Source organism: Centropristis striata, chromosome 13 (genome assembly GCF_030273125.1).
Source record: "Centropristis striata isolate RG_2023a ecotype Rhode Island chromosome 13, C.striata_1.0, whole genome shotgun sequence".
NCBI lineage: Eukaryota > Metazoa > Chordata > Actinopteri > Perciformes > Serranidae > Centropristis > Centropristis striata.
Genome location: NC_081529.1, coordinates 31584829 through 31610174, shown reverse-complemented (window position 1 = coordinate 31610174; position 25346 = coordinate 31584829). Strand labels below are relative to the sequence as shown.

The window sequence follows — 25346 nt, the reverse complement described above, 5'->3', positions numbered from 1 at the left end:
TTTTATGTTATATTAGGGAATCCCACTATTCAAGCCCCATGAGGGGTTTTTTGGGTTTTCCTGGCATGTCTTTATTTTATTTCAATATGTATATGGAATATATAAATTGTATTATTGTTGTTATTATGTTATATTCTTTCTTTGAAAACTGTGCCAAATAAATCAAATCAAACTCAAACTCAAAAAGGTACACTGCTTTTCAAAAAATATGCGTTGCATCAATGAGATCACAGGTCTTCTCACCAAAAAGAAGTCCAAAAGTAGCTAAAGAGGAAACTGAGAGAGAACTACAACACATGACCTATAAATGTCACTTGAGTCCATTTAATTTTATTTCATTATTATTATTGTTGTTATTTAATTAATTCATTTTAATTATGTATACTTTCATTATTATTATGATTGTGAATTATTGTTTTATTATTTATTTCCTCCCCATTTTTTATATATATTTTTATTTTATTTATTTATTAATATGATTTAATTTAATGAATTTATTATTATTATTATTATTAATTGATTAATACATTTCTTTTGTTTATTTTTTATTTTTTATTAGCTCAGGTATTTGTTTTCCTCCGAGATTACTGTTGGTTATGAGAGGGAGGGATGGAGTTTTATGACTGTATGATATCAATAAATGAAGTTTTGAAAAAAAAAAAAAAAAGTCACTTGCTGGAAAAAAAAAGACCCGGCACTGGTAATTGCTACCATTTGCATAGAGCATTATTTAATTTAAAAAGAATAGCGATACATATACAGTTGACAAGGTCAGTTTCATGGTACAGTACAGTACACAATTACAATGATGTAAATTCCCTTTTCAAATATGATACACTGTATTTCAGCATAACTCAATCCTTCAGCAGTGCAAACCTTCCCATTTCTCCTCAACTATGTATTTAACATTGCAGTTGATTCAAGTCATACATGTAATGAGAAAAAACAATTGTGCAAATACACGAACAAATGTAACAAAAGTCAAAGTTAGGAGGTTAAAGCCTTTAAAAAGAGCAATAAGCCACATATCTGTGTCTTTCTGGAATGTCAGTCTCTACTTCTCACACACGCATCTGGTGACAAAAAGAAATTGCTGGAAATCATACGAAGCTGTTCATAAAGTTTGAGTACTTTCGTGTAAATACATTCATGTCACTTCTGTGAAGTCAGAGTGCTTTTTTTTTCTCGAGAGGAGGCATGTCATCTGTACACTCGGACTGATTTGTGATTCATCCCAGATTATAATATTAATTTCTAACATGACTGATAAACGGGAAACTGAGAATCTATTTCTCATCAATATGTGTGGGAATTATTTGTTTTAAAGTTCAAATAGCATTTGAAATATTCTTACAGAATACAGAAATCTTTTTACAACTTATTTAGTGTACAAACAAGGCTTTGAGAGAGTGATAAATAGGGTACAGTCTAAAATCAGTAGCACATCCAAATGAGAGGACAAACATTGCGCTGATCATTCTTCCTTTATCAGAACAAGGCATCTATTTGTACGTAGTAAAGTTTGTACTATCTTTACCACTGTTGGGCCTTCTTATTGCATTTCCTGTCGTTCCCTGAAGGAGCAGCGCAACATTAAGGATGAAACAGAAGTTTGTCCACTGCGCAATAACAATCTCTTGGTTTTTGATATATTCGAGGGCTACCAAAGCACTGTTTTCACACAGTCTGGATGAAATCAGGAATCATGTGTTGCCATGCTCTCTGTACCTCTCACACACACACATACACATTCACACACACATTCTTGTACTTCTATCTTTGTGAGGACCCTCATTGGAACAGTGAATTCCCTAGCAAGGTTATAATAGTTTTGGATTTTCATTAGTTTTAGTTTTAATTTCGTTCTGAATTTTTGTTTTCAAATTCAGTTATATTTAATTCGTTTTTAAAGTGAGTTTGCTAGTTTTAGAAAAGTATTTATTTTTTGAAATGCTTTAGTTTTAGTTTAGTTTTTATTAGTTGTAGTTTTTTGTAATGGGGTATTTGTTGGGTGGGGGATTAAAAGACGTCACAGTAAATTTTGCCTTTATTTCCTTTGTCTGATCCATCTTCATTATGTATGAAAAAAGTTGACAAAGATGAAAACAAAAGACATTTTCACTATAATTTTAGTTAGTTTTGTAACCACACAATACAGTTTCAGTTAATTATCATTATCATGTAACCTTTAACCCTTAAAACAAAGTCTGAAATCTCAAAAAAGCCTTTAAAGAAGTGAGGACCGGCCGAAATGTCCTCACTTTGCAAAAATGTCCTCACTCTGTTGGTTAAAAACGTGTTCTGGTCCTCACTATGTAGGAAGTACAAGAACACACACACACACACACACACATACAAACATAGGTGTACTATGTGAAATGCATAGCTGCAAGAAAAATGAAAACAACAACAAAAAAATACAAAAACACCTCTAAGTTCATTGCAGTCTTGCTGTTTTTGGGCTCAAATCAATCACATGCAGTTTGATACGACTTGATTTGACGTCATGACATACCGCTTGTTACGGAAGCCTCGAGAGGCCAAGTAGGGGAAAAAATTCTGGTGATGAGGTTTTGATAAGTTTGACCTAAATTTATTTTTCTTATGTGTTTATGACTTGAGAAGACATGAAAAAAAATCTTTCTAAGTTAAAAACTTTTTTTTCTTCTGTGAAACCAAAATTGTTTTGGAAGGTTAGTTATTTTTCTGGTTGAGTTTTTTTTAAATATTTCTCATGACTCACCTTTAATAAAACATGAATGCTTTTAGTCCTATTTAGAACTAATGCTCGTAATACACTTCAGCCTCTTGTGGCTGAAACGAGCATTACAACAAAAAAAACAAAAAAAATCACCTGAAAAACTTTAGTTTTTCACCCATTTTCACAGATTTTTTTTAAAGGAATTAAAAATATTATCCTTTCATCTGTTCTTAAGTCATAAACACAAGATAGAAAATAATCAGACTTAGAAAATGGATCACCAGAATAGTTTTTCTCACTTGCCTCTCCGGGCTTCCATACATTTCACTGCAACATTTTGAAAATAATCTCCTGCATCACACCATGATTTCTTTCTAAATAGCTTCCATGTAAACTGTAATGTCCGTGTATCCACATGGTAACACACTGTTGCTGGAACTTGTTTGGCAGGAAAACAGAAACAACGGTTCACAATGCCTGGACAATGGAGGCGTGTTAAATGTTCCCAGACTGGGCTAAAAGCACTCGGAGGATACTTCCTCGTTAAGGACGGTCTTCTTGTGATCGCTAGCAGCTCTTTGCTCTTCCAGTATCATGCACTCTGTAAATCTTATTGTATACATGCATTCATTAATGTGCCCAAAACAGTCTTTAAATGAGTAAATGTTCTGCTCTGGCCTGAATGAGTAAGTGGTTTTTTTTTAGTACCATGAACACATCACATTATTTACATCTGGCAACGACATTAAGACGCTCTTATTAAGGATAACCAGGCATTTTGTTTAGGGCAATATAAAGAAACAAGAACCCTCATTAATTAGATAAGGCGCAAAGGTGTGCAACGATTTCATACACGTATCAAATGGAGTGGTTCATTCTCTTGTGATGATCACAGAAAAAAAAGCACAAATTATTGGAAACATAATCAAGTAAGAAAACCAAATCATAAATAACAACAAAAAAAAGACGAGCTGTACACGCATAAATGCACACACACACACACACAAAGAAACCCCGTCACACACAGTAGTGAGTAGTATCTAATGAGTGTTGTCATTGTCTTTGAGCTCACTAAAAAGGTGCAGTACTCAGAGTTCATTACTTGGTATAATCATCATCCCTGCCACGTCAGAATCCAAATCCTCCCACTTCCTCATCACACAACAACAACAATAACAACAACGGCATGATGGACCCAACAAAGACAAAGATACAGTAGTAGAAATGCTGTAGTTGATGCGACTGGCTCAGAGTGTGTGTGTGTGTTGATGTTCAAGGTAAAAATGGAGCTGGAGATAAAGCCGCTCCAGCCTGTGTACACACCTGCTGTGTAACACACACACACACACACACACACACACACACCTCTGTGGAAAATGGACAATGGATTGGACGGATTTCTCGCTCCAGTTACTTCCTCCCACTCTCTATGCAGTGCTGAAACTGGGCAAAGCTGAGAAACACCTGCTCCAGTGATATCTGGCTCACGCAGTAGTCCTCAATCTGGTATTTCTCTTTGGCTGCCTCCAAAGTGCCAAACACCTAGCCGGGAGCAGAGAATAGGGAGGGAGAAAACGTGGAAAAGTGTGAATTTTTAATGCATCTCTGGTGTTAAACAACAACTCGGTGCAAAGATAAAAAGTAACAGTCTGCAACTTGTTTTGAACATTGAAAATACAAATAAAAACTCTTTATTTCTGCCCCCGTGCACACACAGCTACTTACATCTTTTTAACATTCACGTTTCTTTTTTCAAAAGTCAATTGTCAGTGTTGTTTGGCGTAAATATGACTATATACTAAATCCTAATCAAAGGCATATCTGTATTTATTAATATTGGTATATATGTTGTTCGATGTGAAAACTTTTTTACACAATATATATTGAAGAAAATAATGTCTGGGGTGATTCAGAAATGGGGCTGGCTATTTATTTTATTTTTTATTAATTTTTTATTTAAACAATGTATGTATATTGTATGTTTAATGCACAATAATGTGTAATAGTATTACATTTTTTTTTTAATAAAGTTATTTGTTTATGAAAGAAACCTTCTGAGTAACTCTGCTGAATCATATCGGGGGAAAAAAATATACAATTCACACAGAAAAGGTATATTTTGAGATATATTTCGAGGAAAAAAGGTGCAAATTTACTAGATTAAAATGGCAAATCTACAAGAAAAAAAGTTGCAGATTTAAGAGATTTAAAGTGGCAAATCTGCGCAAAAAAAGTCGCAGATTCACGATAAAAAAGTGGGGAAAAAAGCAACTTTTATCTCGCAGATTCACCACTTTCTCATAAATCTGTGCATTTTTTTCTTGTAGATTTGCCACTTTAATCTCGTAAACTTTTTTCTCAATATTATCCCCCTCCCCCGGGTCCATATGGGTTTTTTTGGTTTGTTTTTACACATTTCACAGTCTACATTCTGGCTGTATAATATCCTCCAATATTCTCTAGGGTTGAAATTTGGAATTTGCAAGTATTTCAATGAGTGTCCTATTAAGGGTTAAGTGTTTCTGTGTGCCGTTCTGTCCACTAGAGGGAGCCCTAACACTGCACTAATGCAGAGAGAGTGCTCTGTATGGATCCGTACCTGTGCCCAGGTCAGTGTTTTGTCAGTCAAATGATAGTGCACCATTCCCTGGTGCTCATCCTTCAAGTGACTTCCTGTGGTGAGAGAAAATGGGTTACCTTTGCTTTCTTTCAGATTCATTTAACATCAAAACAGTGTCAACAGTTGAAAAGAATATAAAGAGACAGTGTAGAGAGAAAGAGGGAGGGAGACAGTGAGAGAGGGACAAAGAGAGACAATGAAGAATAAAAAAAACAAGGCTGTCTGCCCATTCAAATGTAAAAGAATGGCTGAAAATGCAGCTTCAGTAATACATTTTGTTCTGTTGTTAAAACATAATTACAGTTATGGCCCTGGTAATTTTACTGTAGTAGTAAACACACTCTTATTTACTTCAATTTGTATTAAATCTTTTATAGTTTTAGTAATCTCTATAGTTATCACATGTAAACGTTAAAGGGATAGTTCTTTTAAGCAGGGTTGTCTAAGGCAGTTATTCTCAACCTTGGGGTCGGGACCCCAATTGGGGTCGCGAGATGATTTCTGGGGGTTGCCAAACCATTTTGGAAGTCAGCTCTGTCTCCACTGTGTCTTTTTAGTCTTTTTGGTCACTTAATGTCTTTTTTTTTGTCATTTTGTGTTTTTTTTTTTACTTATTTTGTGTCTTTTTTTGGTCATTTTGTGTCTTTTTTTTGTCATTTTGTGTCTTTTTTTGACCATTTTGTGGTCAATTGTGTCTTTTTTTGTCATTTTGTGTCTTTTTTGATCATTTTGTGGTCAATTTGTGTCTTTTTTGGTCATTTTGTTTCCTTTTTTGTCATTTTGTGTCTTTTTTGGTAATTTTGTTTCTTTTTGGGGTCATTTTGTGTCTTTTTTGGTCAATTTGTGTCTTTTTTTGGTCATTTGTTTCTATTTTGGGTGATCTGAACTGTGCGTGTGAGATTCTGTTCAGTGAGCGGGGGTCGCGGACAACATGGATGTTAAATTGGGGGTCGCGACTCAAAAAGGTTGAGAACTACTGGTCTAAGGTCCCACCCAAATAAATCAATATCAATTTAAGTGCACATTTATTTACTATATTTTCTTTGTCAGACAGCCCTTTTCGGCTTGACACTGAAGCCGTTTTATCCAACCTGCTCCTCCAAACTAGGGGCGTGCCAGCCGCTATCTACTTGAAGTAATACACTGACTATAAGTACTATAAGTACCTCATAAAGCCCACTTCAAAAGTCTGAACTGTCACTTTAACTGTAGGCCTCTGACCTGGGAAGGTGCTTTCGATGAAGTCTTTAAAAAGCTGCAGGTCGCTGTCCTCCAGCTCTGCCTCTATGTGGACTTTAGCCAGCAGGGTGTAGCCACTGCCGAACTTGCTTTTTAGGTGTTGGGGACTCCCGAGGCACTTGAACTGGCCGTTGACCATCACCGCCAGCCTGGTACACAGAGCCTCACACTCCTCCATACTGGTGAGGGAACAGATCAGGGGAACAGGTAAGAGGCAAGGCAAGTTTATTTGTATAACACAATTTAAAAAAAACAAACGATAACTAACTGAAACTGTATTGTGTGGTTACAAAACTAACTAAAATTATCGTGAAAATGTTTGTTTGCGTCTTTGTCAACTATTTTCATACGTAAACCTTTTTGGTTGATATGAAATCTATTTAATCTATCTGGTTTTATGACTTATTGGGGCTGAGATGGATCAGACAAAGGAAATAAAGTCAACATTTATTGTGACTTTTTTTTATTTTTTAAATCTGTCACCTAACAAATACCCCATTACAAAAAACTAAAACTAAGCATTTTCCAAAAATAAAAACTAATTAAAACTAGCAAATTCACTCTAAAAACCAATTAAAACTAACTGAATTTGAAAACAAAAAAATCACAACAAAATTAAAACTAAAACTAATGAAAAATCCAAAACAATTATAACCTTGGTACCAAGCTGTAAAAATACTCAATTACAATTACAATTAAAAGTCCAACATTTCAAATAATAAGTACTGGTTGCAAAGCATACCTAGTATACAAATTAAATGAATTTATGCAAGAAATGGCCAGTAAAAGTAAAAAAAAATATTGTATATCATATTAAGATAATAGTCAGGCGGCTTGGGACCAGATTTGAGAAGAATGGGGACACGCTGGAAAAAAAGCACCAAATTTCTTCCACATGCTCTCCATCACTATAAGTTTCAGTTTTTGATGGGAGCCACTTCATCAAGATGGGGCATCCAAGATGGCTGCCATATAAAATCTATGAGAACCAATATATCTTCCAAGCCACTTAGAAGGTCGTTAATAGATTTAATATACATTTTCTGGGTCAAGGAATTAACAAAGTTTACAAAAAGAGATTTAAAAAAAAACAGAATAAAAGAATAAAAAAATAAGACATATACATACATAATATACATAAATGATATACACCTTATATTTTTGGCATTAGTGATATTGCAAATAAAAAAATATTTAATTTTTTCATGATATTCTAATTTTTTTAGATGTAGCTGTACAGTAATTGAGTAAATGTCCCACTGCAGATACCCAATGTAACACATGAAGCTCACCTATGAGAAGTGATGATTATAGCCTTTCCAGACTCCCGTGTGCGCGTCACAGCGTCCCACAGCAGCCTCCGGGCGACGGGGTCCATCCCGGTCGAAGGCTCGTCCAGGAAGATGACCGGAGGCCCACCGATCAGAGCCATGCCTGCACTCAGCTTCCGCTTGTTCCCGCCACTGTGTATGTTGATAGTGACAGATTTTTTACTTTTTATTTATTAACCCTTTATCGGGCGAATAACTATATTTGGTAACTTCAGTGGATATTAAAATGGGGTCCCCATGTCTCTCTGTGAGGTCGTAGGACCACATGGACTTGTACGAGGGGAACTTGATTATCACGGCATATTAAGGTAAAATATGAATAAAAATAAAAATACAAACGGGGGGAGTTGAAAATTTAATAGATTAAAGTGCCAAATCTACAAGAAATTTTTTTGCAGATTTAAGAGATTTAAAGTGGCAAATCTGCTCGAAAAAAGACGCAGATTTACGAGAAAAAAGTGGGGGGGAAAAACAACTTTTTTTCTCGCAGATTCAACACTTTAAATCTCATAAATCTGCGCATTTTTTCTCGTAGATTTGACACCTTAATCTCGTGAACTTTTTTTCTCAAAATATTGAGCCCCTCCCCCGGGTCCGTATGTTTTTTTTACACATTCTGGCAGCATATAATATCCTCCAATATTCTCTAGGGTTGAAATTTGGAACATGAGATCATCCTGGGTGTTACAGTTAAAAAAAGCGTGTGCCTACCTGTAGCTGCGGACCAGTTTATCAGCATGCGGCTCCAGCAGCAGCGACCTCAGGACGTTCTCCACGCAGCCAGACACGTACCTCTCCGGTATTCCTCTGAGCCGCGCATACATACACAGAGTTTCTCTTCCTGTCATGTGGTCCAACACAGCATCAAACTGAGGGCAGTAACCGATGCGCTGCTGCACCTGCAGTCCAGAGACAAACGTCTGTTTTCAAACCGTGGCCTTTTGAAAGCAGTGTGGCATCATTTTATCTCTGCATTCATAGAAATGTCTTTTTTTTTTTTTTAAACACACTTTATTGTTTTTAAACACATTAACAATACAAAACACAGAAACATTTACATTCCCCAAAGTTATGGAAATACGTCCCCCTTTCTAAGTTGCACTTGGTACACAGAGGTTTTAAAAATCTTACCTTTTTAATGTCCCTCAAGATGCTGTATCCGTCGATGTAGGCGTCCCCTGAAGTGACACTCTCATCTCCTGTCAGCATCTTAAACGTTGTGGTCTTTCCTGCTCCATTGAAGCCCAGAAGGCCAAAACACTCCCCTTTCCCTACAGCTAGAGACAGCCTGTCCACAGCCAGAAGAGTCTGCCCGCTGCTGTACACCTGAGAAACAAAGATCAGGGTTCATACACTTTTTCAGTGGTCAAATTCAAGCACTTTTCAAGGACTTTCAAGGTCCATTTTCAAGCTTTTCCAGGACCTCACAACGGTTGTAAGCTGCACATTTTAGATGAGTACTTACATGCTAAAAGGGGTAATTTCACTCAACCATACCAACAGCGACCATTTTACGCTTTTAACAACCAAAAGTGCAGTTTGCTAATCTCAATATTCAATTTATTATTTTTTTCATTGAACATGTGATTATCTAGGGCAGGGGTGGCCAACCTGTGGCTCCAGAGCCTCATGTGGCTCTTTAGGCCGCTTGCAGGGACAAAAAAATGACATATATTTTTTTACATTAAAATTTTCATTTATCAATGGTGTAGACCAAAAACTATTTGTATTCTTCAATTGTAAAATTGTATAGCCTTTTTACAGCATATTAAAAAAGTTTGGACATTTAAGTCAAAACTAAAATGTGATTCATAGCTTACGAAAGTCTCCGGCCCGGCGCTTTAACCTTTAAGTTTTGCCAACTTTTGAGTTTAGATTTGAGTTCCCCGAGATAGACTAGTTTTCAAAATCATATTAATAAATGCTCAATATGACTATTAATAATGTTGGTTGGCTAATTTAGACTTAATTAAAAATTGCTGTTTAATTTTCATTTTAGGCTCAATATAAGGTTTGCGGCTCCATTCTGCGATTTTTTTTTGCCAACAGTGGCTCTTTAGTTAGTAAAGGTTGCCCACCCCTGATCTAGGGCCTGTAGTCAGATTGCACAAGAAATACAGTAAGAATTTCAAGCATTTTCAATAATTTTATCTAAAATCCAAACACTTTTTAAACCTTGAAAATACAACATTTTCAAGGATTTCAAGCATCCATATGAACCCTGAAAGATAACAGCCATCATATGTCACAGAGACACACACCTTTGGAGTCGCACATATTTTAACACTGAGGCAGTCTGTCTCATTCACACGATGGAAGGACACCTGTGTAACACACCTTGCTTAGCTCCTGCAGTATGAGGGGGCTGCCCACCATCGACTCTACCACGGGCTGACACTCCAGGACCCGCTTCCTCTCATCAGCCACGTCCCTGTCCTCTGGTTGGAGAGCTGCGTCCTCTATTAGAGGTAACTAACGGACAAAGAGAGTAATGAACACAAATCAAAGCCGTGTTTCCATTAAAGTTGAATCAGATCTTGAAGCGGGAATTTACCTGTTTACGCCTTCTGCCCAGCGAGGTGAGAAGTCTCCGGAGAGTGCGAACACACTGCAGCTCGATGACGAACAGCAGAACGATGAAGACTAAACCCTGAACTGAAAAGGCCACGAGGTAGCGTCCTATACCAGGCTCCGACATGGAGAAGTAGTTCAGCTGGTACGTGATGTCTAAAAGCAAGAAAACATTGAGTTATGTCAAGTCAAATGAGAGCAGAAATAATAATAATAATAACAACAACTCTGTTTATAATACATCATAAATCTGGGGTGAAAATAAAGTTTTAAATCAATCTGTTCTTTGATCAGTATTTATATAATACATTTTTATTTAATGCTGTTTTTGCAGCATATTCATGAATCATTACATCCACAAAATGTCTGATATATTGTTATGTATTTGCAATTATTATCATTTCTATTATTTATACACCCTCGAACACAAAAAAAGGACAAAACAGGGTTCGTATACTTTTTCAGTGGTCAAATTCTTGATTTTGTTGTTAAAGAAATGCAGATACAATTTTAAGCACTTTATCCAAAAGTCAAGCACTTTTCAAATCTTGAAAACAACATTAAAATTCAAGCATTTTCAAGGGTTTCAAGCACCTGTATGAACCCTGAGGAATGTTCAAATTTAGTTTAGTTTTTTTTAAATTGGCACTTAAATACTTTACATAATAAATGCATATTTCAGGGTTCGTACACTTTTTCAGTGGTCAAATTCAAGCACTTTTAAAAGACTTTCAAGGTCCATTTTCAAGCTTTTCCAGTACCTTTCAACGGTTGTAAATGTCATGTTTTAGATGAGTACTTCGATACTAAAAGGGGTAATTTCACTTCACCATACCACCAGCAATGGTATTACACTTTTAACAACTAAAAGTAGTTTACTAATCTCATAAAACATACTGGTATGGGAATCTATAAGGGCTAGGAGCAAAAGGAAGCTCACAGAAATCATCAACCGGCAGCTGGTGGAACTAAACACGACCCAAACTAGGAGGAAAGCCCCACAAATACTTCAGGAGCCCTCACATCCAGTAGGAATCAGAAAAACTCCCTTCAGTAAGAAGATACAGGGTAGAGCAACAAGAAACATCTCAGAAACAAGAAGACGCAGGCGGAGCGCTCTTCATTTCAGATAGGCTATAGGCTATTCAGTTTGTATATTTTTCCATTGAAAATGCGGTTATCTATAGTCAGATTGCAAGAGAAATACAGTTTAGTTTTTTTAGTTATTATTTTTTGTCTAATATTTTGTATGTATTATTTATAATAATGTATAAAAAAATATTATTTATTATTATAAATATTATTTTTATTTAATTATATTATTTAATACACTAATTTGTAGGACATTTTCAAAGCCATATTAATGAAAATTAGTGAAAAATTGATGCATAATCCACATGAAAAGGTTTATTTTAATTACAGAAAACATGCAATATTGCTTGTTGTTTACTGGTTATCTATACTTTTTTTTCTTAAAAATAGGTATAGTTTAGGTCTCAAAATTCCCACAGAGCGGAGTGGTCTTCATTTCAGATTATAGGCTATAGGCTGTTCAGTGTATATAGATTTTTCCATTGAAAATGTGGTTATCTATAGTCAGATTGCAAGAGAAATACAGTAAGAATTTCAAGCATTTACAAGCACTTTATCCAAAATCCAAGCACTTTTCAAACCTTGAAATTCAACATTAAAATTCAAGCATTTTCAAAGATTTCAAGCATCCGTACGAACCCTGACAAAAACAACCAGAAAAAAGCATTACTACAAGGATAAATCATTATTCATGTAATCACTGTCACTATACAAACGAACCACCTCTGTCATTACAATATGTGTGTGTTTTACTGCCACCCACGTTATGACTCATCTTTATAATTATGTTTTCTATACATGACAAATTAAATGGTATTTTTAGATAGTACAATGCATCATTTTCAAACTAAAAGCATACAATGTACCACCTCTAGAGAAAAAAGCAAAAACCTCTCTATTCTCTGACGCTGCATCTGGCCAGTACTTACTTAGCGCGTCGCAGATTGGCGTGATTAATGGACTGGAGGTGCAAAACGAGATGAATTCGTAGTTCTTGTAGAACTGGCTGAAGGACATGCCCAGGCAGTAGTTTGGGAAGATCAGGAATATCTTATCCAGTAAGTGTGAGAGGTCCCGCAGGTTCAACTCTGGAGAGGGAAGAACGAGTGATAAGGAAACATTTTCTTTTTTTTTTTAAAAGCTTTTTTTTTTTTTTTTACTGGATCTCAGATAAGACCCCTTATTGGTGGGATGGCATAGGACAATAATGGAATACATACCTCTGGACTTTCTTACCTTCACTTAAAACAAATGCCTTTGAAAGAATATGGAAATGTATAGGTATTCACAATATAATATAAATTGTTTATAGTATATGTATATACATAATTATTTATAATATTTGTATGTGACTATATTGATTATTCACATATGTATGTATATACTGACCCGTTAAGGGGTAGGACTAGATACGTTTTTTTACTTCTTCCTACCCCCTTTCGAGCTTGCAGAAAGTGTCTTTTTTTCAATTTTTTTTTGCTTTTTTGTTTTGTTTTTTATTTATTCATCTATTTATATGTAAACTGTTTTTTTATTGCTTGCATGTTCGAAATAAAGACAATCAATCAGTCAATCAAACCATTTCTTGACTATACTCATGTAAATATTTCTGCTATACTAACAAGAGCATTTGTATAAAAAACTGTATTTTTTATGTGTTTTCTTTCTTTCTTTCTTTAGCTCCCATTGTATTTCACTCTATACTGCATATTGTACCTGTCATATTTACCTGGAACTGATTATTTTAATTGGGTTTTGATTTTTGTATTGGTATTCCCAGCTTGTTGTTGTTGTTTTGTCGTTTTGTCTGGGCCTGTCTTCTGTATGTTTGCTTATAAGAAAAGTTAATAAAAATACACTGTAAATAAAAATAAATAAATAAATAAAGCTTTTTTTAAAATGCATTTTCCCCACATTTTTCTCCTGATTTCAATGCAATTTTGTTGTGTTCAGTAGCAGTTATCATTGCCAACTCTAATGTTGCTGATGCTGAAAACTAAATCCAAATCTACAGTCATGGAAAAAATGATTAGACCACCCTTGTTTTCTCCGTTATCTAGCCATTTTCCATGGTTTTCTTGATAATGACTTTGGTTATTATCAAGTAAACCATGGAAAATGTCTAGATATCAGCTCCTAAATTTAAACTCTTATGAGCTTTTTTTGTTGTTATCATTATATTTGTCAAAACAAATGTACCTTTAGTTGTACCAGGCAATAAAATGCACAAGAAATTGAAGAAAAAATGACAAAATTAATCACAAAATGACCTAAAAAAGACACAAAATGACAGAAAAAATCAAAAAAGACACAAAATTATTAAAAAGACCCAAAATGCCCCCAAAAAACAAAATTACCCAAAAAAATACACAAAATTACTAAAAAAAGACACAAAATTATTACAAAAAGACACAAAATTACAACCAAAAAAGACCCAATATTATCAACAAAAAGACACAGAATTTCCCAAAAAATTGAAGAAAACAATGGTATAATAATCTTTTCCATGACTGTATGAAGGAGTTGGCAAGTGTTTTTACCTTTTCTTTTCTTCTTTCTTGTCAAACCCATGACATGCCCGTGAGCATGACACGATATTTTATTGACTTTAAATGTCTACCACTGCAGGAAGTCTCCTCTCACCTGGGATGGTCATGATGGTGACAGTCAGAAAGGTGGCCGTGCCAGAGATCACGTTGAAGATGGTGAGGCGTGTGTAGGCAGTAGCGGCAGTGGAGAAGAGGAAGCTGAGCAGGTACATGAGAGGAACAACAGCCCAGCCATACAGCAGCAGGATCAACAGCACATCCACCAGGTGGTTGTTGTCTGTGAAAGCCTTGATTTCGAATGCCTGAAACACCACCTAGGAGCATAAAACAGGGTAAAACATGAGACCTGGGACATGAGGCTTTCATGAATTGTATGCATACTAGAGATGTTCCAATACGATTCTTTTCCCTCCTGATACCGATAAAAAAAATTATACAACATCATGACTGTGATATGATTATCATTGTGGTAAGGCATTGTAATACATGAATAAATACAGCAGCTTCAAGCAGTATACAAAGCAGTATATGGTCCTTGCATGGTGTGTTCACTTGTGTGTAAAAAAAAGGACGGGTTTATTAATCTTAATCTAGTGCAACAGCAATTTAAATACATTAATCTGGGGCTCCGGAGGCATCCTCCCCAGGAGAACATTTTTGCCCTAATAGCTTAAATTTGGTGCCTCTCTCATATTCTAGTGCCACTATTCCATCTTAATCATTGCATATTTTAATGAATTATTGTAAAGGAGAATAAGGGTTCTTCTATGTTTTATTAAAGGCATCTTATTTTGACAGTCTTCTTGTAAATTATGTGGTGGATTCTGCTAACACATCCATGTGTCATCCATCTTATTTTGAAAGCTACATGTGTTTGCTTTTATTTTGAAGGCGGGTCTAACATGTTCTTACTGTAACGCCTTATGGTGTGTTATATTAACACAGTCGGAACTTGGAGCTCAGAACAACGTCGAAAATTTTGACATTCATGTAGACCAGGGGTCTCAAACTCAAATTACCTGGGGGCCGCTGGAGGCAGTATCAAAATGACCCAAAAAAGACACAAAATGACCCAAAAAAGACACCGGATTACCAAAAAAAGACACTAAATGACCAAAAAAAACACTAAATGACCCAAAAAAAATACACAAAATTACTAAAAAAGACACAAAATTACCAAAAAAAGACACCGAATTACCAAAAAAGACAAAAAATTACCAAAAAAGACACAAAATGACAAAAGACACAAAATTACCAAAAAAGACACAGAATTACCAAAAAAGACAAAAAATTACCAAAAAAGACACAAAATGACAAAAAAGACACAAAATTACCAAAAAAAATACACAAAATTACTAAAAAAAGACAAAAAAATTACCAAAAAGAGACACAAAATTACCAAAAAAAAGACACAGAATTACCAAAAAAGACACAAAATTACCCAAAAAAGTAATTGAAGGGACCTTCCACACACAGCACAGTAAAGTGCCATTCATATAAAACACATTAAACTTTCATATCAAGGTGGGGGCCACAAAATATCATCACGAGGGCTGCAGTTGGCCTGCGAGTTTGAGACCCATGGTGTAGACCTTGAACAGCAGGCTGCAGGTTGCATCCCAGCGCCACTATTTTAAGAGCTAGTTTAATAAATGACGTGGTATCGGATCGGTGCCTGGACTCCAGTACTCGCCGATTCCGATGCAGCATTTTCTGCAGTATCGGAGCAATTTCCGATACTGGTATCTGAATCGGAACAACTCTAAAGCATACTGTACTGTGTTTATAATACTAACTTGTCAGTCTCCAGTAATCAGATATCATACTGACCAGCATGAGAAGACAGGGCAGCAGGAAGTTGACCAGGTCCCACAGCAGAGCAGAGAACCAGAAGTTGGACAGGTACACACCGCTGACCTGCTGCACATGTTTGGACTTGATGGAGGACTCTGTGACCAGCAGCAGGGCGAACGTGCTGGACAGGGAGGCCATGCCGTACATGAGGTTGATGGCGATGATGAAGCCTGTCTTTCCCCTAGAGGTGGAGGAGAGAGAAAAGAGTGAGACGGACAGGAGAGAACAAAGAAGGAGGTGAAAAAGTGTTGATGGTGTTCAAGGAAAGGTGGAGAAACAGCAGCGAAGAGATTGGAAAAGACTGAGAGGCAGAAATAAAATACACAACTCTCCACCTTTTCAAATCGTCAATGTTGATTTGATATGTTTTCTTCTTGGTGTAATGACTGGTCTTTTTTCTCTAAACTCACTAAATCAGGGGTCTCAAACTCAAATTTCCTGGGGGCCGCTGGAGGCAGTATCAAAATTACAAAGAAAAAGACACAAAATGACCCAAAAAAGACACGAAATGACAATAAAAACCAACAAAAAAAAGACCCAAAATGACCCAGAAAGACAAAATTACCAAAAAAAATACACGAAATTACAAAAAAAAAAAAAAGACACAAAATTATTACAAAAAGACACAAAATTACAACAAAAAAAGACCCAAAATTATCAACAAAAAGACACAGAATTTCCAAAAAATACACAAAATTACCCAAAAAAGAATCAAATTGACCACAAAGACACAAAATGACCAAAAAAGACATAAAATGACAAAAAAAAGACACAAAATGACCAAAAAAGGGGAGAAAATGGCCAAAGAAGACACAAATTGACCACAAAATGATTAAAAAAAACAAAAAAAAAAAAACACAAAATGACCAAAAAAGTCACAAAATGACCAAAAAAGGTGGGGAAATGGCAAAGTAAGACACAAATTGACCACAAAATGATCAAAAAAAGAGACAAAATGACCAAAAAAGACATCAAATGACCAAAAAAGACACCAAATGACCAAAAAAAGACACAAAATGACGACAAAAACCACAAAATGACCAAAAAAAGACACAAAAAAGACTAAAACACATGAACACATGACCACTTTAACACAGTGGAGACAGAGCTGACTGAAGAATGATTTGGCGACCCCCAGAAATCATCTCGCGACCCTAATTGGGGTCGGGACCCCAAGGTTGAGAATAGCTGCTTTACACTATATGTTATCTTTGTCATTTTATGTAATTCTAACTGTGCAAATAAACCTAAACATAAACATAAAACCTATTATGCCCCCAACAAGGCACAATAGTCGTGTCCTTGTGAGTAAAAATCTATCCATTTTATTAGTGAGGAGCAGTGCCTCACTCTGCCAGCTGGCTCTGGGCGACCTCCGACAGGTTGCGTGGCATGGGGTAATTGCTGGTCTGGATGGAAGCATTCGGCCCCGCTAGCAGCTTGAACAGAGCGTTGTCCGCCATCATGAGGGCCGTGGCCGGTGTGTGGTAGCCCTCGTTGTTGAAGTAGGCCGTCACTTCTGCGTACTGGCTGCTGCTGCCACGGAAAGCGGCGCCCACCACACAGCGCTCGTTAAAGCTGCCGCCTTCTTCCTCCGCCTGGTTCAGGACGTAATCAGTGAAGTCTGACGGGCAGCAGGAGAAAGAAAAAGTGCATATAAGTAAGAAAATACTCAGCTGAGCAGTGAAGCAAAGTCTCTGTCTTTCTAATGATGCTTACCAAGGTTATTATAGCGAAATAACGAAAACTAGAAGTGAAAAACCATTTTCGTTAACTGAAATAAAATTTTTTTAAATGATAACTAACTGAAACTGTATTGTGTGGTTACAGAACTAACTAAAACTAACTAAAACTATAGTGAAAATGTCCTTAGTTTTCGTCTTTGTCAACTTTTTTTCCATACGTAAACCTTTTTGGTTGATATGAAACCTATTTCATCTATCTGGTTTTATGACTTAATAAACTTATTGGGGCTGAGATGGATCAGACAAAGGAAATAATAATAATAATTACAAAAAAAAAAAACTAATAAAAACTAAACTAAAACCAAGCATTTTCAAAATAATTAAAACTTACTAAAACTAGCAAAATCACTCTAAAAACTAACTAAAACTAACCGAATTTGAAAAAGAAAAAATCACAACGAAACTAAAACTAAAACTAATTAAAAATCCCAATCTATTATAACCTTGATGTCTACCTGTGACGTTGATGAGCTGGCCGAGCTGGGCGGAGAGCTGTGAGCTGTATGTGTTTGCCAGGGCCGAGGCCAGGGGCCCCACTCCGGGCGGCAGGGCCACGGGGACTTTGGTGTGGCCGTAGCGGCTGAGTGCCAGCCTCAGCTGAGGAGCATTCTGGTGGTTGGGAATGGTGCGAGCCACCACTAAGGCCACAACGGTGAAAACCAGAGGGACCAGGAACTGAGCCACCATCACCTTCCAGTTCCTCCAGCTATACAGCGCCCTCTTCAGGAACATGGCGTAGAACTGCTGCAGGTAGAGTCTGACCTGATGGAAGAGGAACATGAATATTAGAGGTGTGGGGAAAAATCGATATAGCTTAGTATTGTGATATTTTGCATGGCAATATCGTATTGATTCATGGGCGCCATGTATCGATATTTAGTGTTACAATGGCCGGCAGGCTGTCAGTTTTTTCGCCCTTTTCACTTTTAGGAATATACTGGTATCATATTAATCTAGATCAGGGGTCTCAAACTCAAAAACACAAAATCACAAAAAAAAAAAGACACAAAATGACCCAAAAAAGACTAAATTACTTTAAAAAGACACAAAATGACAAAAAAATAGACACAAAATGACAAGAAATACACAGAATTACGAAAAAACACACAAAATGACAAAAAAAAGACAGAAAAAACTAAATTACTTAAAAAAGACACAAAATGACCAAAAAAAAAGACGCAAAATGACCAAAAAATACACAAAATTACAAAAAAGAATCAAAATGACAGAAAAAAGACACAAAATGACCAAAAAGACACAAAATGTCACAAAAAAAAGACACAAAATGAAAGAAAAAAACTAAATTACTTAAAAAAGAAACAAAATGACCAAAAAAGACACAAAATTATTAAAAAAGACACACAATTACTAAAAAAAGATTGCCTGGGTATACCCATACTGCCTTGCTCGCTTGATTTCATTTCGAACCTGCAGGCAGACAGATTTTTCTACTATCATTCTGCTCTTTCGTGTTGATTTCAAGCATAAATTAACACGTACCTTCTTTATTTTTGTATGTGAACAAAAGAAAAAAAACACCATCAAGCAAATTTAAAAATAAATAAATCGTAAAATCGTGGGGCCTCTGGTGATTCCCACCTCTACTAGTTAGAGCAGCAGTTAGCTCCCTTTATCTCACCCCGGTGTTCAGCTTGATGTTGGAGCAGTCCTCTGAGATGAGCGTGCCGCTGTCTGTGAAGTCTGTGACGTCAGTCATGCCGCTGATGCTGCTGGCGTCATCGGTGGTCCAGTCATGGGAGCGTCTCTCATGTTGGTACTGCAGGGCGGGCAGCTGGATCGCCTGGATGTCCAAACTCGAATCCACCAACTTTCCCACCCTGAACACACAAACCAAAGCAGCGGTTACTAGGGAGGTCCCGATCCGATCACATGATCGGAGATTGGGGCCGATCACGTGGGTTCAGACTTGACTCCAACCTAGCATTTATATACAAAAATACAAAACTAGACCTACAGCAGTTCTTTTGTGTGAGCTACATCCAATCCATCCACCCAAATCCAATTTTCTTTCCTTTCAGCACCCAGTAAGGTGAAGAAACGCAGGGCTGCTTGCAAATAAAGCTATTTCTGGGCCTTAAAATTCAATTATCAAGCACCGACTGCATGAGACACGCTCATCTTGCCAGATATCTCAGCCTTTGTCAGCCTCGGTGCATCTTCCAACAAGTTTTTCCATCAGTTTTTAATTTCGATTTTTTATTCGTGATATGTGTTTTTTTTTTTTTTTTTGGTCTGTTTTTTGTGTTTTTTTGTGAGGTTTATGTATTTTTTTGTCCGTTTTTATATGTGTTTTCTTGTAATTTGTTGTGTTTTTTATGTGTGTTTTTTTCGATTAGTTTTTCATTTCGATTTAGGAGCAAACTAAGAAAATACGATTTTGAGAAAAGAAAAAAATTACAAATCCATTATGATAAAACCTCATCATGATCTAGTTTAATATGTTTGGTCATCATATGTTGTAGATAAGAAAATATCATTATGTGGTATTCAAATTGGGATCATTGATTCCTATATAGGAATACAATGGGAAAAAATATATTTTAATGCCAAAAATAACCCTTAATACCACTGCTTGACAGCAACTGGTCATATGGTAACTTAACTAAGGAGGCAACTTGTGCTTCTGATTTATTCTGCATGCATTAACACAACAGTCATATTTTTTTTGTTTTGTTGAAAGCTCAACTCAATTTGCTTTTGGGAGTTAACAGGCAAGTCACCTTTAACCCTCTGGAGTCCCCAAAAGCGCCGCAGCACGACGTAAAAACGAAGCAGCATGGAGCCTTGCTGTCAGCTTCTCTCTAAAGTTTTTGCTTTTCCAGAAGTTTTCATGTCCGATTTAATGCATCAACTCTTTTCCCAGCAAAGGTAAAAACCAGAGGTTTTTCAAATTTTGCAGTTTGCATTCAGCATTTTTAATGCAATATTTTGTGTTTAATGTTTATTGTGTGATTTTTGTGTTTTTTGTAATTTTTTGTGTTTTTATGTGTGTTATTTGTATTTTTGGTGTGTTTTTTTGTAATTTTTGGTGTGTTTTTTCTGCGTTTTTCTGTGTTTTTTGTGAAGTTTTTATATATTTTTTGTCTGTTTTTATGTGTGTCTTCTTGTAATTTGTTGTGTTTTTTAAGTGGGGTTTTTTTTGTATTTTTGTGTGTTTTTTGTAATTTTTGTGTGTTTTAAATTTTGTTTTTTGTGTTCAAAATGTTGATCCAGTAAGTCAAAATGAATGTCATATAGGTTGTGCTAAAAAAAAATGATACCAACATGGCACGGTAAACATTTTTTAAGTGTAATATAGAGGCAGAATGAAAAAGAGTCAAAAACCGACAAATTAGGCGAAAACTCCAAAGGGTTAAAAGTGACATATTATCTCTTTAAATAAGTGCTGTGTGGTGGATCTAACTCATGCTGTTGTGAGTGCTTCATATTAAAACGTAGCTGATAAATATTTGGAAAAGTAACTGATAAATATTTAAAGAAACTTTAAGTCAAAGGCCATAAATCTGTCAGGTCAAAGCAGTAAACCTTGAGGAAACACTCGAGATTAATGATTAAATAAATCAAGAATTACATTTTTTTTTTTAAAAACAGCTTTAACAGAAGCAGTGTTACTATCTAACTATCAAGGCGTTTTACTTGGCTGCAAAATACAGAACACCAGAAGGGAGCTAAACGACCAAATGTTCAAACAGCAGCTTTTCTTGCAGTCATGTTTGATGTTTGCCATTTATAGCCGGAGCACGCTGTAAATAATGAGGCCTGCTAGACACGCATTCTTGGCAGCGTCAGTTACGATGAACTACACCCTATGCTAACGGAAGTAGCGTGCAGAGTTAGCGGCCTGCAGTGAAAGAGCTCTTCTGAATGTTGCCGTAGATTCACATATCGAGTCTACAGGGAAGCAGAAATAACTGCTCGGGAAGCAGCAGGAAGCTGGGAAAACGTTTGCCATACAGCTGGTTTGCCTGTAAACTAAAATGAAAATTGCTTCTTTTTACACCAAGGCTAAATGTTTAGCTCTTTTTTTTATTTAACCTTTATTTAACCAGGAAATATCCCATTGAGATTAAGAACCTCTTTTTCTTTAAGGGAGCCCTGACCAAGAGGCAGCAAACACAAAATACAGTTACATATTTACATAAGACACAGACCTTAAACGCATCATGAGAAACAAGTGCATATTGTTGAATTGGCCTCAATAACTCTTAGTTTGGATTTAAAAGTGCTCAAAGAAACTAAGTCAGTTAGTTTCCAGTTAGGGGTGTGCCATATCATATCGTTCACGATAATACCAGTATATTTTTTTATGAGTAAAAAAATTGCATATCATGATATTGGCAACATTCCTACTTTCTGACATAGTGGTGTAGATGTTTATTTTTATTATTTGCTAATACTCAAGAGTCAAGAGTAATTTTTTTTGTATTTGGCAACTGTTGAGATTTGCAATTTACAGTGCATTTTAGATTTATGATTGATTTTATTTTGTTGTATGTATTTTATTTATTTATACACACTTAAACAATCCTATTTCATACTTTTTTTTTTCAGTATTTTGTAATACCGTCAAGAATATCATTATTGCAAAAATACCCTGAAATATCATGATATTCTTTTAGGGCCATATCGCCCAGCCCTATTTCCAGTCGATCTGTAAAGTATTCCAGCATAAGGTGCAGAGTAAACAAATGCCCTTTTACCCAACTCCGTACGAGCAGAAAGTAACAACTGATCTAGTGAACGAAGAGAATAAGATCCTGCATTTCTCACAGTAATTAAGTTGCAAATGTATGAAGGCAGCAGTCCCAATATTGCTTATAAATGAAAGTATACCAATGACTCTGAGCCATTGGAGTGGCCAGAGCAGACCATCCTACCCCAGAGTATAATGATGAATGATTGCATAGCTACTATAACACACAGTTTTCAATTTAAGTAGTGTCTGGACCTTTTTAGCCTTAAAATATCTTCTTTTGTACATTATAATAATGTTTTGGTAACGCTTTATAATAAGGTCCTTAATAACCATTAATTAACAAGTAATAAGGCATTGTTCTGGCTTTAGATCCGGTAGTTGCAAAAAGCATAGTTAACTTATAGTTAACTTATAATAGATGAGCAATAAAGTAGATTTTAATATCAATAAGCAAACAAAATAAGATTAATAAAGGCATGGCAAAGACATAATGGGTGGGTCATGGGTGTTTGTAATGCCATTATTTACACTTATATAAGCTTATAAACACACAATAATGTTAATAAGCATCTTGTAAGGACTTACAAGGGCCTTATTACTTGTTAATTAATGGTTATTACAAGGACCTTAATATAAAGCGTTACCAATGTTTTAATTACATTGGATTAAGACAATAAACTGCAGGCAAAAACATAGAAAAGAAAAAATCCAAAACAAACATTTAGGTTTCTGTTTTACTATATTTGATTCATTTGCACCTGTAGATTTCTCATAAATTCACTAAAAAAGTTAGCATTCATGTCGTGAACATAAGCTATTTTTTTGAAAACACCCCTTTCAACTAATTGCCCAGTTGCACAGCCTTAAGAGCTGCATATCACGAATGCTGGGTCTGGTTGGTTTTCTGAGAATCTACAGCACCTACTGGTACCTTGTTTGCCATGTAGCAATAAAAAATATACTAAAAACCTGGATTAATCTGGTTAGTCACATTGGACTGCTATTATTTTGAACACTACTGTATATACATTTTTTTAATTGCCCTATTCACCCTTAAATAAAGGCTTCACTGAAAATGTCCCTTGTCAGATCCTACTGATAGAGGAAGTTAAAGAGACTCTTTCACATTGGTACGTGTGATATTTCTCCCACCTGAGGAAAACCTCTTCCATCGTGGTGACTGAAGCTCCGTAGCTGGCGATGCCCAGCTCCTCTCTGTTCATCTCCAGCTCCGCAAACAGCAGCTCAAACCTGTCACAATAAACACAATCAGGGAAACACGTTACACACTACCTCGCAGTGGGACAAATGCAGTGACTCAATATTACAGTAGAAACAGTGTAAACCTGTCAGATTTCACTCTGTATCAATGTGCTTTGAAATGGAATCAGATATTGTTCTTGTAGTTCTGCCTCAAATCCAATTATAGGACTCTGGGGTTGAATTGGTCGGGGGAAAAATATAGATTTTCATAACAACATAACAGGAGAGCTGGTTGTAAAGACAGAATAACCTGGAAGCGGATTGGGGTAAAATCTGTGTCATCATTTGTTCTTTTCATTTTCAATTGGCAATCAAAAATCAAATAATGAAAAATTGACTGGTTATTTTGTTATTTGTTTTTTACTATAGCACAAAAAACTAAAAAAAAATGCTTGTTTTTTCATTTTTCAATATTAGGCTCAGTTAAAAAATACGAAATGGAAAAACGAGCATCAGGACTGAATTTGATTTTAATATTTAATTGGTCGGGTTTACGTGACCCAGAAGTTTGACTGAGGTCCAGTGAGCCGTCATTAGCTTCTCAGTGGTCAATGTAGTGACCCGTATTGTGATATTTACGGTAAATTTATTGAGACTGCTCAGAGCGAGCTGACATGAAGGATAAACACTTTACTGTCATTCTTTCTCACTTTTTTTTCCCAGTATAAAACTCTTACCTGCAGAGAGGAGATGAAGTATTAATTTTACATGAACACACCACGTGAAATAATTAAATTGCGTCGCACCGAAAATATATTTGTTGCGTCGACGTGCGGTTTTCAGTTTTCAGAATAAAGTATTACACAACAAGGCCCAAATACCAGATAAATATGGAAAGAAGATTAATTGCATGATATTCACAGAACTGTTCACTGTGGATTTTTTTTCGAAAAAAAAAAATGTAAAATATTACATTACAAACTTCCGGGTCACGTAAACCCAAACAATTAAATATTAAAATCAAATTCAGTTCTTGTGCCCGTTTTTCCATTTGGTATTTTTGATCTGAGCCTAATATTGAAATAGGGGAAAAAAAGCATTTTTTTTTTTTTTTTTGTATTATAATAAAAAACAAATAACAAAATAACCAGTCAATTTTTCACTATTTGATTTTTGATTGCCAAGTGAAAATGGAAAGAACAAATGATACACAGATTTGGTAAAAACAAGATACGGACAATTTCGTCCAGCTACATTCTCATTGGTTTGACAACCGCTGGTGTTTCTTCCATAGGGCTGTGTGTCACCAAAGTGTTTTTTTTCTCAGCTCAAAACACCAGACACACTTCTGAAAACATCCATCTGGGAGAACTTTAGAGCATTCTGGAGGCACAGCATTTACTCACATTAAATGCTTTGCTTGCGACTGGTTGCTATTAATACCGAATATTTATGGAAGTAAAAATGATGACACAAGGAGTCTATAAATCCAGCAGTCATATTTCTCCTCCATTGTTGTTGTTGTTTATCACTTGTACATGTGGGATGTGATGGTGGGTCGCTATGGTATTTGTCCCTCCCCCCCTTTTTTTTTTGCAAAGTTGAACATTTTTCAACTCTCAGCAACCACAAAAAGGCGCCAAAGTGCAGTGCTCAGTGCAAAATACACGTTTATTGCATTTGTCACACTGCTAGTATTTGTAGCATAGTATAAATGTAAATAC

At 35.9% G+C, this 25346-nt stretch overlaps 1 protein-coding gene across 1 annotated transcript in view; it reads right to left on the bottom strand.

The window, feature by feature from the left end:
* Nucleotides 1–708: 708 nt before the first annotated feature.
* Nucleotides 709–25346, bottom strand: part of abca3b (ATP-binding cassette, sub-family A (ABC1), member 3b) — a 60568-nt gene continuing 35930 nt past the window's right edge. The window contains exons 17-31 of the mRNA XM_059348295.1: nucleotides 23572–23670; nucleotides 19342–19540; nucleotides 18158–18464; nucleotides 17308–17581; nucleotides 15934–16138; nucleotides 14198–14417; nucleotides 12484–12642; nucleotides 10446–10618; nucleotides 10229–10363; nucleotides 9023–9217; nucleotides 8603–8790; nucleotides 7853–8023; nucleotides 6543–6739; nucleotides 5301–5374; nucleotides 709–4243 (exon numbers count right to left, since the gene is read on the bottom strand). Coding sequence (XP_059204278.1) covers nucleotides 4112–4243; nucleotides 5301–5374; nucleotides 6543–6739; nucleotides 7853–8023; nucleotides 8603–8790; nucleotides 9023–9217; nucleotides 10229–10363; nucleotides 10446–10618; nucleotides 12484–12642; nucleotides 14198–14417; nucleotides 15934–16138; nucleotides 17308–17581; nucleotides 18158–18464; nucleotides 19342–19540; nucleotides 23572–23670 — 2728 coding nt within the window. The 3' untranslated portion in view covers nucleotides 709–4111. The remainder of the gene's footprint in view (nucleotides 4244–5300; nucleotides 5375–6542; nucleotides 6740–7852; nucleotides 8024–8602; nucleotides 8791–9022; nucleotides 9218–10228; nucleotides 10364–10445; nucleotides 10619–12483; nucleotides 12643–14197; nucleotides 14418–15933; nucleotides 16139–17307; nucleotides 17582–18157; nucleotides 18465–19341; nucleotides 19541–23571; nucleotides 23671–25346) is intronic.